Source organism: Dendrobates tinctorius, unplaced genomic scaffold (genome assembly GCF_039654945.1).
Source record: "Dendrobates tinctorius isolate UK_male_01 unplaced genomic scaffold, ASM3965494v1 ptg000276l, whole genome shotgun sequence".
NCBI classification, from domain to species: Eukaryota; Metazoa; Chordata; class Amphibia; order Anura; family Dendrobatidae; genus Dendrobates; species Dendrobates tinctorius.
Genome location: NW_027361943.1, coordinates 2,272,009 through 2,287,782, shown reverse-complemented (window position 1 = coordinate 2,287,782; position 15,774 = coordinate 2,272,009). Strand labels below are relative to the sequence as shown.

Below are 15,774 nucleotides of genomic sequence, written 5' to 3'. Positions count from 1 at the left end.
CAACTCCTTGGAAAGGGTTTTGTACCCCTTGCCAGCCTTGTGACCCTCCACGATCTTGTCTCTGATGGCCTTGGAATGCTCCTTTGTCTTTCCCATGTTGACCATGTATGAGTGCTGTTCACAAGTTTGGGGAGGGTCTTAAATAGTCAGAAAAGGCTGGAAAAAGAGACAATTAATCCAAACATGTGAAGCTCATTGTTCTTTGTGCCTGAAATACTTCTTAATACTTTAGGGGAACGAAACAGAATTCTGGTGGTTTGAGGGGTTGAATAATAAATGACCCTCTGAATAAACTTTTCACAATTTAAAAAAAAATTAAACAAAGAAATAACATTCTTTTTTGCTGCAGTGCATTTCACACTTCCAGGCTGATCTACAGTCCAAGTGTCACTATGCCAAGTTAATTCCGAATGTGTAAACCTGCTAAATCTGCAGGGGGTTGAATACTACTTGTAGGCACTGTATACTTACACCAAAAAATTCAGGTCATGCCATCCTCACCCCCACGACTGACGTCACTGCCCATAATATAACCACAACTGCCTGCTTTTTTTTGAGTGGTTAAGCTGGACCCCACCTTTTACACCCCTACATGTAGATGTACCTTGGTAAGATAAAATTCAGGACAGGTGTAATTTAAATTACAAATGTAATGCAGAATATTTTTATCTTGTGAATTTTCTTGAAAGATTGCTCTTAAGAAACAGAACCAAATTCTTCTGAATAACTATAAAGAGCTGCACTGAAATCTCTTAATTTCTGAGTTGACAACTTACTGTAAAAGCAAAGCGTGCATCTTTAGTGATGTCCCAATGCCACGGAAAAACTGACGAACGCCGTCTCCTCTGGGAACCCATGCCAGGCCACCAAAAATGTCCTTCTTCTTTCCCTGACCCAAAAGCATCAGAGACATCAAAGCTTGCTAATTCCTGGAATATCTGTAGGAGCCAAATTATAAATTGTAAGTGACTTAGCATCATGGTTTTCCAGGTGCATTCTGTAAATCTAATGGAAGTTGCTGATGTCTCTTGTTTTTGAATAATAATAAGCAGATTGTGCCAAGATGTTTGTTTAGTAACTAAAAATGAGTTGGATGACAAGCAACCAAAAAAATCTGTTTGTGGTATGCATTCTACAGTTGTCACAGTTGTCTCCTCCAGACTGCTTTCTGTACATAATGGAAGCCTACTGCCAGCCAAGCATCAGTGATATGGATGGTGTCGCCCAGGGCAGAGTGCACATCCTTTTCTGTGATGCCCTTGATCTGCATCTGTGACTCTCCAGCTTCGTACTCACAATTTGGAATGCTGTATATAAACCATAGCTTCTGACAAAAGTGTTCTGTCCACAGACAGAGATTACTACAATTAAGTTGGCTGACATAGCTAAATTCTTCATTTTTAGGCTTAGTGCCCACGTTTAGGCTTAGTGCCCAAGTCCCTGCCGCGGGACATAGTGCTTGACAAGTGTGACCAACCTTTTACTATTGATGCTGCCTATGCGGCATCAGTAGTAAAAGATAGGATGTTAAAAATAATTAAAAAAAATAAAAAATATTGTTATTCTCACCTTCTGACGGCCCCCGATCTCCTCAGCAGCGCTCCCGGTACGTTTCGTTCCCAGGGATGCTTTGCGAAAAGGACCTTTGTGACCTCACGCTTGCGAGACCGCAACGTCATCTCAGGTGATTCATGCAATGCAAACCTGGGACCGGAAGATGCTGGCAGTGTGGCTGAGAGGTGGGAAGGCCCCGGGGGCTATCAGAAGGTGAGTATATCACTATTTTTTATTTTAATTCTAATTTTACAGGAATATGGTACCCAGAGCATGGAGGAGAGTCTCCTCTCCTCCAAAACCTGGGTAACATCCGCACATGAAGCGCTCACTTTACGCATGGTGGGCATAGCGACATGCATAAAGTTAGCGTTTCAATGCAATCCTATGGCTGTGGAATCGCCGCGATTCTGCAAAATTAATGGACATGCTGCAGATTTTTCCACTATGCAATTCTGCAGCGGAAAAATCCACAGCATTGCCACAGTAACTGCGGAATCCCATAGGATTGCATGGTGTGACGACCGTCTGCGAATCTGGACTGTAGTAGGGACAGCACCCCGAGTAACCCTGAGACCCTTAACACCTATACAGGGATCTGGAAATGTAGCAAGGCCCAGGGGGTAGCTGTCTAGATTAGCAGTGAACCAGAGCAGGACGGCCGCCAAGGGGTCAAAACTAAAACCCGTAATCAAGGGCAGGAGGCAGGTGTCGGAGGCCGGAGGGCAGCAGAGGCACGAAATCAGCAGACAGAAGGAGAGTCAAAAGTCGAGGCCAGGGTCAGTAAAACCAGGAGGGCAGTAAGGTACAGAATCAGCAGGCAGAAGGAGAGTCAGGAATCCAAGCGAAGGTCAGCGTCAAAAAATCGGAAGAGAGGTGGAGGTACAAAAACGGCAGGCAATAGAAAGGTCAGAAATCCAGGCTGAGGTCAGAGTTTTCACTATAGCAAATTACAAAGTAGCACGCAGGGGAACCAAGAATATATCCGGCGGCTTGCAAGACCAGTCCCAAGGTATTTAAGGGATTAGGTCCTCCCTCACAGGTTCCCAAACTAATGATGTAATTAGGACCGCCCCCAGGACCAGGCCAGATGGAGATGCAGTAAGCCCTATATGACTGACAGAGGGGCGGAGCCTGCGCCCACCAGATGCCTGCGCAGGAGCCTCTTCTCTGTCACCACCCTCACCCTGGAGCGAACCACGGCACCTCCCAGTGGCTGAGGCAGGAACAGCCGTCCCTGAGTCCGACGGCGACGTGACGGTCCGGCGCCTCCTAGTGGCCGAGACCGGAACCGCAGGCCCCAAGTCTGGGGGTGACGTGTCAGTCCGGCGCCTCCTAGTGGCCGAAGCCAGAACAGCAGGCCCTGAGTCTGGCGGCGAGGTACCAGTCCGGCGCCTCCTAGTGGCCGAAGCTGGAACAGCAGGCCCTGAGTCTGGCGGCAACGTGACACATGGGATGTGTTTTATTAGCGTTTTTTAAGCGTTTCCACTGCGGAAAAAAAGCTGGAAAAACACTTAAAAAATGCAACATGGGCACACAGCCTTAAAGGGAAAATATCAGACTGCAAGAACAAAGTTTGGTTAATTTAGCAGGTGATGAGACAATGATTTAAAGGAATTTTCCAAATTAATATCCAGCAAAACTGGATAAACTACCCAGATATTAACTGGGAAACAGAGACCTGCAAAACTCATAAAGGCAACAGGTTTCTGCTAATAACCAAGAAAAACTATCTTTCACAATTGGTGCAGAATCCAACCAGAGGAGCAGCACTTTTAAACCTAATACTATCTAATAGACTTGACAGAATAACAAATCTGCAGGTCGTCGGGCATCTAGGAAATAGCGACCACAATATTGTACAGTTTCACTTGTCTTTCTCTAGGGGGACATGTCAGGGAGTCACAAAAACACTGAACTTTAGGAAGGCAAAGTTTGACCAGCTTAGAGATGCCCTTAATATGGTTGACTGGGACAATTTCCTCAGATATAAAGATAATAAATGTGAAATGTTTAAGAACATCCTATATAGGCACTGTAAGCGGTTTATACCTTGTGGGAATAAAAGGATAAGAAAAAGGGATAACCCAATGTGTCTAAACAAAGAACTAAGAGGGGCAATTAACAGTAAAAAGAAAGCATTTAAACTACTAAATCAGGATGGCACCGATGAAGCTCTAAAAAACTATAGGGAGAAAATTATTTTATCTATAAATTCATTAAAACTGCCTAAAAGGAAACAGAGAAGCACATTGCTAAGGTGAGTAAAACTAATCCCAAACTGTTCTTCAACTATATCAATAGTAAATGAATCATAAGGGAAAGTGTAGGCCCCGTACCTGGAGCAGCCAGTGCCAGGCAACGGCTGCCATGGCAAACAGGATCATGGGTGCATTAAAAGAGGTCTGGATACACATGATGAGAGCATTATACTGCCTCTGTACAAATCCCTGGTTAGTCCGCACATGGAGTACTGTGTACAGTTTTGGGCACCAGTGCTCAGGAAGATATAATGGAACTAGAGCGAGTACAAAGGAGGGCGACAAGATTAATAAAGGGGATGGGGGAAGTACAGTACCCAGAGAGATTAGCAAAATTAGGATTATTTAGTGTAGAAAAAAGATGACTGAGGGGCGATTTTAACCAAGTATAAGTATATAAGGGGACGATACAAATATCTCTACAAGGATCTGTTTATAACAAGGAAGGTGACGGTCACAAGGGGGCATTCTCTGCATGTGGAGGAGAGAAGGTTTTTCCACCAACATAGAAGAGGATTCTTTACTGTTTGGGCAGTGAGAATCTGAAATTTCTTGCCTGAGGAGGTGGTGATGGCGAACTCAGTCGAGGGGTTCAATAGAGGCCTGGATGTCTACCTGGAGCATAACAATATTGTATCTTACAGTTATTGTTAGGTTCTTTAGATGGACGTAGATCTGGGGATTTATTCTCATGGAATATAGGCTGAACTGGATGAACAAATGTCTTTTTTCAGCCTTGCTAATTATGTTACTACATAAAACAGCCAACCCCCCCCCCCAAAAAAAAAAGGTGTATGCCCAATTCATTTCATCCTTGCTGTTCTAATGCCACATTTTAATGAATACTAACCTGTTCAGGAGTTAATTGAAATCCATTGTGTAAGAGGTACAGACTTTTATCCACAGTGGACACACACACGCAACTTCCTCTGGTAGCTTTTACTTTGATATCAATCACATCACCCGGTTTAGAGTCATTGGAAGAAAGGGCCACTGAAACCTGTACAGCAACATAGCTGAGTAAATATGTTTTATTGGTAAATAATTAAAAATCATTTTGGTTGCTAAAAATAATTTCCTCAATAAGTGTCCTCAAAACCATAATTGCTTGACAACAGTTGTTTCATCATGACTTATATCATTGATATTGTATGATCTGTATGATCTGTTAATACAAGTCTAATTATATTTTTTCTAAACTATATATTTATACAATTAAAACAATATTGGGTAAAGGAAAGATAAGCAAGAGTTGTCATGGATTACATACAAATATTGATTACATAGAGTATTGTTCAAAAATTATACTGAGGAACTCGGCAGGGAGGTTGTTGTAAACATTTTGGAAAACTAACCACAGATCTTCTGTAGATACTGACTTGTGCAAATTCTTCTGATTTTTCATGTACTCCCAGAAAGAATTGACGATGCTGACTTCACTTCCAGGACTCCTTGTTCTTCTTTGAGCTAGATTGTTCTTAATAATGTTCAGTGCATGATTTGGATCATTGTGCTGCTGCAGAATAAATCTAGAGCCAATCAGAAGACGTTTCACTGATGGTACTGCATGATGTATAATCATTACTTGATCCCCAATTCCATTTATTGGAATGCAGCCCCAAACTTGCAAGGAACCTCCACCATGCTTCACTCTTGCCTGCAGACAATCATTATTGTTCCACTCTTCAGCCCTTTGGCAAACAAACTGCCTTATGTTCCAGACAAATATTTCCCATTTTGACTCATTTGTTCAGAGCTCCTGCTTACATTTTGCTGCATTCTAGTTTCTATGTTTTTTTGCATAGTTGATTAGCTTGGCCTTGTTTTCACGTAGAAGGTATGGATTTTTGGCACAAATGGAGTTGGGTCAAAATTAATGGTATCCTCAACAATGAGAAATACAGGCAGATAATTATCCACCATGAAATGCTATCATGGAGGCATCTGACTGGCTAATTAATTCTGCAGCAGAACAATGACCCCAAAGATACAGTCAATGACATTAGCAATTATCTTTTAAGAAAAGTAGAACAATGAGTCCTGAAAGTGATGATATTCCCCACTCAGCCCTAATCTCAAGTTTATCTGGGATTCAATGAAGAGACGGAAGGATGCAAGCTGCAAGCCGACATACACAAAAGATCTGTGGTTAGTTCTCCAAGCTGTTTCGAACAACCTTCCTGCCAAGTTACTTCAAGAACTATGTACAAGTGAAGCTAAAAGAATTGATGCTGTTTTAACCAGCGAGATCGCTGTGTGTGACAGCGATCAGCGACCGGCCCCCCTGCCGGTATCGCTGATCGCTGCAAGAAACCTCTGGACATTTTTTTCGTCGCTGATCTCCCCTTGGCCAGCATGCATCGCTGCGTGTGACAGGCGGGAGACCAGCGATCAGCTGTAAAATAATAAAAAAAATAAAAAACATTGTTATTATTCTCACCTTCCGGCGTCCTGCGCAGTCTTCCCGCCTCTCTCCACGCTCCCGGTCCCAGTAATCTTTGCAAGAATGGCCGCGAGACTTCGCGATCCTGCGAGAACGGACGTCATTGCGGTAATTCTCGCAAAGGATTACTGGGACCGGAGCGTGGAGAGAGGCGGGAAGGCTGCGCGGGACGTCGGAAGGTGAGAATAACAATATTTTTTATTTTAATTCTATTTTTGACATGAATATGGCATCAGCGTTTACAAACACAGCGATGCCGCGCGCGCCGTCGCTGTGCTAACCGCTGGTGAAGCTATCTGTTTGACAGCTCACCAGCGATCACATAGCGACTTACCAGCGATCCTGACACGTTGATATCGTTGTCGGGATCGCTGGTAAGTTGCTATGTGTGACTCTAGCTTTAGGGCTGACTGTCAGTGTCGGGGGCACAGTTACACCTGTTTACTCAGAGTGGTTACTGAACCCACGTTGTCACTGCTACAGTGACTGAAACTGAATGCTGCCGGGGAGAATAAAGCTAATTTTCTCCTCACAACGTTCAACTATGTACAGGCGATAGGCAGGTTAGTAATGCTATTAACCCCATATCTGCAGGATTATAGTGTTTTTGCTTTAACACTTGCTATTTTTCAAAGCATTTTACTTTGCAGCATTTTTTGTACATCTGTCTATAACTTTTGCGCAGTATTGTGTGTATATCTATATTGGTCTATAAATCTATAAAGAAAAAGAATTATTGTTCAGTATATAATTAGCTGGTGTCAAATTGCAATACTAGTAAGCAGTATGCATGTTAATAATTTGGGTATAATTTAACAGATTTCTTCTTTAAGGGAAATTATTACTTATAGTTCATGTAAAATAAATATTTCTTTTAAAAAAAACTATGATAAAGAAATTCTGCATACTTGTACATTACCCACTAAGAATAATAATAGACTGATGCTTCCAGTATTGTGCTGAAACCTTGTCAGACATCTTTTCTATCACAATAATAATCACTGTGAAATATATATACAGATAACACACAATAGGTAAGGCATGGTTCATATTACGTTAGAGCAGTCCGTTCAACGTATGCGTTAAACGGACTGCACTAACGCAAATGCCTTTTTTGGATCGCGTTATGCTCCATCTGCGCTAACAGTGACGGACACTCGAATGCTGCAGATCGCGTCCGAGGGTCCATCACAGCATGACGGCACATCGCTAATGCATGCCGATTAGCACATGCGTTAGTGATGCGCCGCATTATGGCAGTCTATGGCAGCGTTAACGGATACGTTACATTGCGTTAATGCCGCGTTGTAACACAATCCGTTAGATGGACTGCAATAACACAATGTGAACCTGGCCTAACGGTCACAGCTCACATCCTCCCCATCCTTGAGTAGGTTGCAGAGCATGTGTCTAGCCCTTAACCCAGACTCAGATGACCTTATGAAAAAAACAGGCAAGGCATGACCATAAATTGGGGACATGACATGCTCCGTACGGCTCATAGCGGATGAATGCTAGAGCTGCTGCGTTTGCCGAATCAGACTAGTGCATATGGCGATCACTAGTCTGCTCAGGTACATGGGTTATTATTGGATCAGAGTCATTATTGGATTAATGTGCAGTCCGAAGCACACAAAGACAGCACACTGACTGCAAATGCGACCATCTAAGCTAGCCTCCGAAGTCAATGAACGTCTCCGATCCATTGCTTCTTATATCTGATATGACTGTTGTAAAGCATATTTCTAAATGGCGTGTTCTCTTTAATCATGTACAGAACATAGAGTTTAAAAAAAATCTACAACCAGAAAATAATAATGTATTAGAAAAAAGAATGTGTTTCACTATCTAGCTCACATTTTCAAAAATAATATATTTACTAAGTATAATACTGCAGACAACTCAGAACTGTAAATAATCTTTAAAATTACCTGGTTCTCAAAAGCTGGTTTTATTAAAATTTGGGTGCTGTCTGTAACCCCTTCTCCATTCTCTCTTACATAATAAACCAACAAGAGGCTCATTGGGGCCATAGTATGAGTTACCAGGAATTGAACATGCGTCAGCCACACTTCAGAGTGACCAGATGAGAGATCTGTTGAAACTGGAAGAAATAATAGAAGCTAAAAGATATTGAATGAATGTTACGTAAGTTACACATACCAACCCAGAAAATCATCATATCCTGATGACAGAACTGTAATGCAAACAGCAAAGCTTAATGACAGCAACTGGGAAAGTACAGCTTGTTATTGGAATTAATGAGAGACTGTGGAACGTAGACCTTGATGGAAAATCCTTGTGAAAAGCAGAGGTTAGTCAGTCTATTTTATCATCTTTTTTTAGGTGTGAAACACTGAAATGTTGAAACATACTGTATGTGTTAGGAAAGATACATTAGGTTCCTTTCACACCAACTTTATGGCCATATAATTTCTCAAAGATAAACGGTACACTCCTCTATAGTCATATCTCAAATGCAATTGTTCTGCCTTTGAGTATCATTGCATCTGTGTAACTTTTTTTTAGCTATACTAAATAGCATAGAGTTCTATGGCTTAATAAACAGAAAAGAAAGAGGTAACTTATCGCTTGCAGTTTTTGTTGGGGAGGGGCTGGAATATCTATCGCTGACATCGCAGATCGTGGACAATGTCTCTGGCTCTGTTACGGAGGAACGAAATACACTGTCTCCCGACCGTGCCGATGTATCCGGACTCGCTTGGCTTGAGTGCGTTGGAATGTGGAAACAGTCTCTGGAATGGTGCAGAACTTGAACAGCGTGCACGCTCGCAGACCGCGGCAGCGTACGAACCTCTGAGGTACTCGCTATGAACAGAGCGAGTAAAATTATCCTTCACTGGGAGCAAGAAGAACCCAAAAGGTATGGAAACGTCCGGCAAAAGATCAGTAAGGACACAGTCAGTAGGTAAGTCAATACACAGGGAACTAGTGGGGAGAGAGTCAACCTTCTCCTTGTTCTCCTGTCATCTTCCTGCCAAATCTCTCCCGCTCCCGCGCTCAGCCCCTTTTATCTCCCCACGCCCCCTGCTGTCCAATGCAAAGGTCCTCCCCACTCAGAAGAATCGTCCCCCGGAAACAGTGATGACAGTCCTGATAGTTCCGACCCCAAAGTGTACAGGGAACCCCTAACTCAGTCCTGGCTCATCTTCTTACATAATCACTTTGATGAATCAGAACCTCTGTCTTGCGAATTGGGATTACACTATATATATATATATATATATATATATATACATACTTTATATATATATGTGGACTACTTTTTCAAAGCAAATACATATTTAAATATCTCCTTAATACTTGATGTAAAAGTGAAAAACTACATGATACAAAAATATACTGTAATCATCAATATAAAGGCAATGTTTTAAAGGATATTCTACGATTCTGCATTAACCTGTCCAATAAAGAGTCCAAGCTAGGACTCTATGATCAGCAGGGACCAAAAGGCAATCACTAAAGCCCCCTAACTTCAGTCAACAGGGCTGCAGTGCCAAACAGAATGGAATTGTAGTGGGGACCTTTCCTGCAGTGAAGGGGCAGTGGTGCTGGAGCGAGAATTACTATTTACTGGGTAGAAAAAAAGCCAGAAACGGCAATTAGCCAGAAACCTGTTTGGATGTTGAAAAGCAGTGCTTTTTAAAGGGTACCCAACCAATGGCGTAACTAGTGTCTGATGGACCCCGGGGCAAGATTTGGACTAGGGACCCCCAATTCTGAATAATCCAGCATGTTTTATGCTGAGAGGGGTTAATTGGCCATGTTTAGGGCTTGGTTTTTGTGGATGACAGAAGAGTGGGTGGGAGGCCACCCACCATATCTACACCCAGGGACAGACTGAGACTGAAATTCAACCCTTTCATTTGAATAGCATACAGAACATGCTGATTATTGTCATTCATTTTCCCTTTTCTTTTTTAATTGGCCCAGACCTCTTCTTCCATCCATAACTCATTCCTACAGAAACACTCTTGACTTACTGCTTTTCCAGCCCCCTCCTCACATTCCCGCACTTCTACACAAACCATATATTGCTATAGCCTGTGCCCTAGCAATATACTGTATACCACTAATGCCACTCTGTGTCCTATACAGTAATATTATCTACCTTATTTGCTCCACACAATAGCAGTGCCCCCTCTTTGCCACTACACAGTGATAATGCTTCCCTGTACCTCCTTACAGTTATACAGCACCCTATAATAATAATGTTCCTCTGTCTCTCCTTTTAATAATTGCACTTGAACCCTTATAATAATGACCCTGAGCCTACTTAGAATACAAATACCCCTGAGCATTCTTATAATAATGCCTATAATAATAATGATTCCCCAGTGTGCCTCCTAATAATAATACCCCACTTTACTGTGCCTTCTTACAATAATGCACCTGAGCCGGGGCACACGTGGAAATCACAGGACCCCATTGCAAAAGTTCTATCAAGGCACATAGGCTCTGTTGCAGAATGAAAATTTTCCCATAAGTAAGACACTGAGAGGGATATAATTATTTTGCCCCTTCTGTAGCCTCTTAGAGTTCTTGCCCACTATAATATGATCTGCTCTGGCCCCTTTTGAGTATTTTGCCCTCAAAAATGCCCCAACACAGAATAATGTTCCCACATTCCTCCACAAACATCCCACAGTACGATGTTCACAGCAACCCAACACCCACAGTAAGATGGTCATCCAAACCTCCCCACATAGTAAGATGGTTACTCCGGCTCCATCACACAGTATGATGATCACCCCTTTCCCCCACACAGTATGATGGTCAACCTAATCCCCCCACATAGTATGATGTCCATCACAATCTCTTGACACATTATGATGATTACCATTAAACCTCACACATTATCATAATTCCTACACAGCATGATGGTCTCCACAGCTCCCCATACAGTATGATGGCTATCCACAGTCCCCCACACATTACAATCGCTAATGCACAGCCCCCCACACATTATGATGGCCACTACACACAGTACGATGGTCCCCCACAGACCCAATATAGTATGATGATGCCCCATATAGTATGATAGTTCCCATACACACTTCTATATAGTATGATAGTCCCCACAGCCTCAAAACAGTATGATGATCCCCCACAGTCCCCCCATATAGTATGATGGTCCCCCAACAGGCCCCTTTATAGTAGACTGGTCCCCCACAGCTTTCCATATGGTTTGATGATCTCACCACAGGCCCCTATACAGTATGACAGTACCCCCAAGGGCTCCTATATAGTATGATGTCCCTCAGAGCTTTACATATAATATGATGGTATGCCCACAGGCCCCTATATAGTATGATGGTCAGCCACAGCTTTCCATATAATGTGATGGTCCGCCCAGAGAAAAGCCTCCACATCCAGCGCAGTTGCTTTCTCCACTTCTAACCCGTCTTGCAGTGGACACCAGCAGCGTGATGCAGTGACATCATTGCGCCTCACGATGCCACCTGCATACCGCCAGCATCCAGCAGGCTGCAAGCATCTTGCGGAGTAGGTGATGGAGTATGGAACCTTTGCCTGCTAGCAGCTGTTACCAGTAGCGGCGGACACCAATACTGTTAAACAGAGTCACAATTGCTGTGGCCCACAGCCGGAATGACCCATCGGGCATTTGCCTGAATTGCCAGTACGGCCCTGTCTCTACTCCTGGGTGCGGTCTAGAGGGTAAATACACAGCACTCAGACTCATTCGTTGTTCAGTATGTTTGGAAAGATTAACTCCAGAGTGGCGCTCGTGTTAATAGTAAACTGAACCATGAGTTTTAGGTAATCTTGAGCAGGCAGAACCCTGACAGCTACACAGACTGTATACCATTTTGTTTTGTTTTCCTGTTTTACCTGAAGGGCCGTGTTTATTTTTACTTAACACTGGTTTATGCTGCATGTATATAATAAACCAGCGGAAGATTTAAAAAGACAGTGTTCCTGTGTCTACCTCCGTATGCAGCTGAGTGAGCCGATCTACCCCAATGTATATATGCGCCCTCAATAATGGTATATATGTCCCCGTTCTGCCACAGTTCTTTAATGTTTAGAAAACAATAAACCATTATAGTCACTGGGGCATACATACAAGTCATGGGGTTCTATAGCAGAAGTATAATTCATCCCCCTTAGTCCTCCATATACAGCTCTGGAGACCACAACATCAAAATCCTGTCATGGGCAGCCCATTCTCCAGACCTGAACCCAATTGAAAACCTCTGGAATGTAATCAAGAGGATGAAGGAAAGTCACAAGCCATCAAACAATGAAGAACTGCTTACATTTTTGCACCAGAAGCAGTGTGAAAGACTGGTGGAAAGCAAGCCAAGGCGCATGAAAGCTGTTTTTAAAAATCTTGGTTATTCCACAAAATAATGATTTCTGAACTCCTCCTGAGGTAAAACATCAGAATTGTTGTTTCTAAATGATTATGAACTTGTTTTCTTTGCATTATTTGAGGTCTGAAAGCACTGTTTTTTTATTTTTGACCATTTCTTCTTTTCAGAAAAAGAAAAAACAAAATAAAATTTATTGCTTGGAAATTCGGAGACATGTTGTCAGAAGTTTGTAGACTAAAAGAGCAATTTACATTTTACTCATCCAAACCTCCCCACATAGTATGATGGTTACTCCGGCTCCACCACACAGTATGATGATCACCCCTAAAGAGAAAAATCAGACAAACTGAACATTTGGAAGTGGTCTCTTAATTTTTGCCAGAGATGAAGAATAATGCACAGCCCAGAGTCCTCCATATAATATACTGCTCAGACCATAGTCATCCATGTAGTATAATGTACAGCCCATAGTCCTGCATATAGTATAATGCACAGCCCATAGTAATCCATAAAGTATAATACACAGCTCATAGTCATCCATAAAGTATAGTTCACAGCTCATAGTCATACATGTGGTATAATGCACCCCATAGTCATTCATAAAGTATAATTTACAGCCCATTAAGATCCATAAAGTATAATGCACCCCATAGTCATACATAGTAGTATAATGCACCCCATAGTCATATATAGTAGTATTTTAAAAATATATTAAAATACTCTACTCACCTTTCCTTCGCTTCCGCGCCATTTATCCTCTTGTGAAGTTGGCAGCTGACTTTGGCCAGCAGCGTGTATTGTTGCGTACGGACCCAGTGGGTCTGTCTGCAGCAATACACTTCAACAGGATGTGTGTCTGAGGACAGTTGAAAAGTCTGCTGGCATCAGCGGGATCCTGATCTGCCAAGCCACTTACCGTACCTGCCGTCGTTACGCCCCTGTACCCAACATAATCCACTCTCTTATTACAGCCATGTTTTGGTTTATTTTTCTCTAAAATGCAGGTCCACCGGCATCTTATCTCTACCCCGCTCCCCTAGATTACCAGGTAGGGTAAGATCTATCAATCAAGGGGAGTGGGGAAGGGAAATTCACATGTCTGACTTTTGAAATTCAGCATAAATAATTATATGACTGAAATAACTGCACCAGACTCTGATTCATGCTTCCCATGGTTCGGACAGCAAGCATGAATCAGCTGCAGATTCCCTTTAAACTGTGAATTGCTGGTGGTGCAGTTTTGACTAAAATGATCATAAGCAACACAAACCTTTGTCTGTACGCAGCAATCTCTGACTTAGCAGCAGAAGTCACTTTGTGCTTATTTAATGTTAAGAGAAAAAGAAAAGTTAAAGGCTCCACAAGAAAAAGTATGGAACCCTCAAACAAACGTGTTCTGACATATTTCACCTTGGACTCTTTGTCTCTACAGTACTTCAGTAATGTTTTTGAAATCAATTACACTGTACATAATAATTCTGTATGTGCACTACTGAAGTTCTGTGTATTTAGCATTGGTAACCTGTGGCTTTTGGTGCTCATGCTCATTAGAGTCCACAATAAGTCAACTAGCAGGCATGCCGATAGCACGGATGTGACGGATTCCTAAATCTATGTGTTTTAAGCATATGTAAAGAGAAGTTAATATTATACTGTAGATCACTAGAAAACCTGGTGATCAAAAGATCAATGAATTGTTAACAAGGGGAAAGATACAAGGGCCTTTGGTTTAATAGTTACTGAATAATCAGACGATACGCAATTGGCTGAGTAAGAAATCACACCTGCTTCATTCTCTGCCGTTTCATTGAAATCCTTATCAAAGGTAACAGATGATGATCTCTTCGCCCTCTGCAGAGTGATATTTGCAGACTGTTTCCCTGAAAGCACTAGGTTTCCACGAGATGCCACCTCGTAATGTAAAGTAAAATTACATGGACAGGTGGACTTCAAAGAAATCAGGGCATCCTCACCCACCTGCCATCAAGAGAAATAAAAAAAAAAGTGACAAGACTCTTATCGCACTTAGTCTTCAATTAAAACCCTTAGCAAACTCCAAGTGATAACACATTCCTCAACATTGAAATTGCAATACAGAGAAGGAAATGTCGTGGCATTATGAAAATCACAGGACTGATATGTTAATGATATGCAAATGAGGGAAAAATGGAAACATCATTTTAAAAACATCTCAACTTATTTAGTATCAAATGTGAGCCACATGTGCAGAAATACATGCACTTACATGCTTTTAAATGCTATAAAGTAGGATATTAATGTTTGAGGAATGTTCGTGGATGCACGTGGGCACGCAAATCATCAAGATCCACTGTTGGCACTGTTGCATATACTTCCAGGCTACGAGTAAAACCAATTCCGATTATTGACAGTCATGCTGTGAAACTCAACCCATTTTGGCAATATGATAATTGTGGCATGTTCCAGAATACAGAACTGATTCTATATGATAATTTGTACAGCATGTCATAAAAGTCGAAATAACAAGTTCTTATAGTCTCTTGTATTGTTTTTCTAGAAAGCAAATCATTGCAAAAAAATTGTGTTTTTTTATGACTGATTACCAATAATTATGAAAGAGAAGTGTGCTACACCATCAGGATCACTGAATAAAGAAAATGAAACGATTTATTAAAAAAAATGAACAAACAATGACATGTTATAATTAAAACATTTAAAAGAGCAATACAGCGTTGATAATAATAATCCCCCCAGTGTGTCTGTATTAGAACTAACACCCCTCCTCCAATGTCCACCAATATGCATAATAACTATGTGTAATGGAGGAGTGGAGACCCCTTGCGTATCGCCACCTAAAATTGTGGCTTCCTCAGGGATATTAATAATTGAGAGTCCTCAGTGGTTGAAACCTTTTAACGGCTAACTGAAAAGATGGTAACACATTGCAAGTAGGGATGGGCGAATCCTGAAATACTCGGAATCGCTAGACTCTAACGAGTCCGACTCGGAAACTCGCTATTCGTTGCAAGTCTAGCGAGTCCAATGTTAATGAATGGGGATGCGAGTATTGCAGCGATTCCTGTGCTGCCATTTTTTTTACTCTTTACTCTCGCAAGTGGCCCCTAGCTTAGCGATTTAGAATTCATCCCTAAAGCACAGAAAATCGTTTCTACATCAC

At 41.9% G+C, this 15,774-nt stretch overlaps 1 protein-coding gene across 1 annotated transcript in view; it reads right to left on the bottom strand.

Moving 5' to 3' along the window:
• CPAMD8 (C3 and PZP like alpha-2-macroglobulin domain containing 8) overlaps positions 1 to 15,774 on the bottom strand; it is a 357,262-nt gene that overhangs the window by 193,164 nt on the left and 148,324 nt on the right. Inside the window, exons 14-17 of the mRNA XM_073559839.1 lie at positions 14,402 to 14,594; positions 8,190 to 8,362; positions 4,666 to 4,815; positions 777 to 938 (exon numbers count right to left, since the gene is read on the bottom strand). Coding sequence (XP_073415940.1) covers positions 777 to 938; positions 4,666 to 4,815; positions 8,190 to 8,362; positions 14,402 to 14,594 — 678 coding nt within the window. The remainder of the gene's footprint in view (positions 1 to 776; positions 939 to 4,665; positions 4,816 to 8,189; positions 8,363 to 14,401; positions 14,595 to 15,774) is intronic.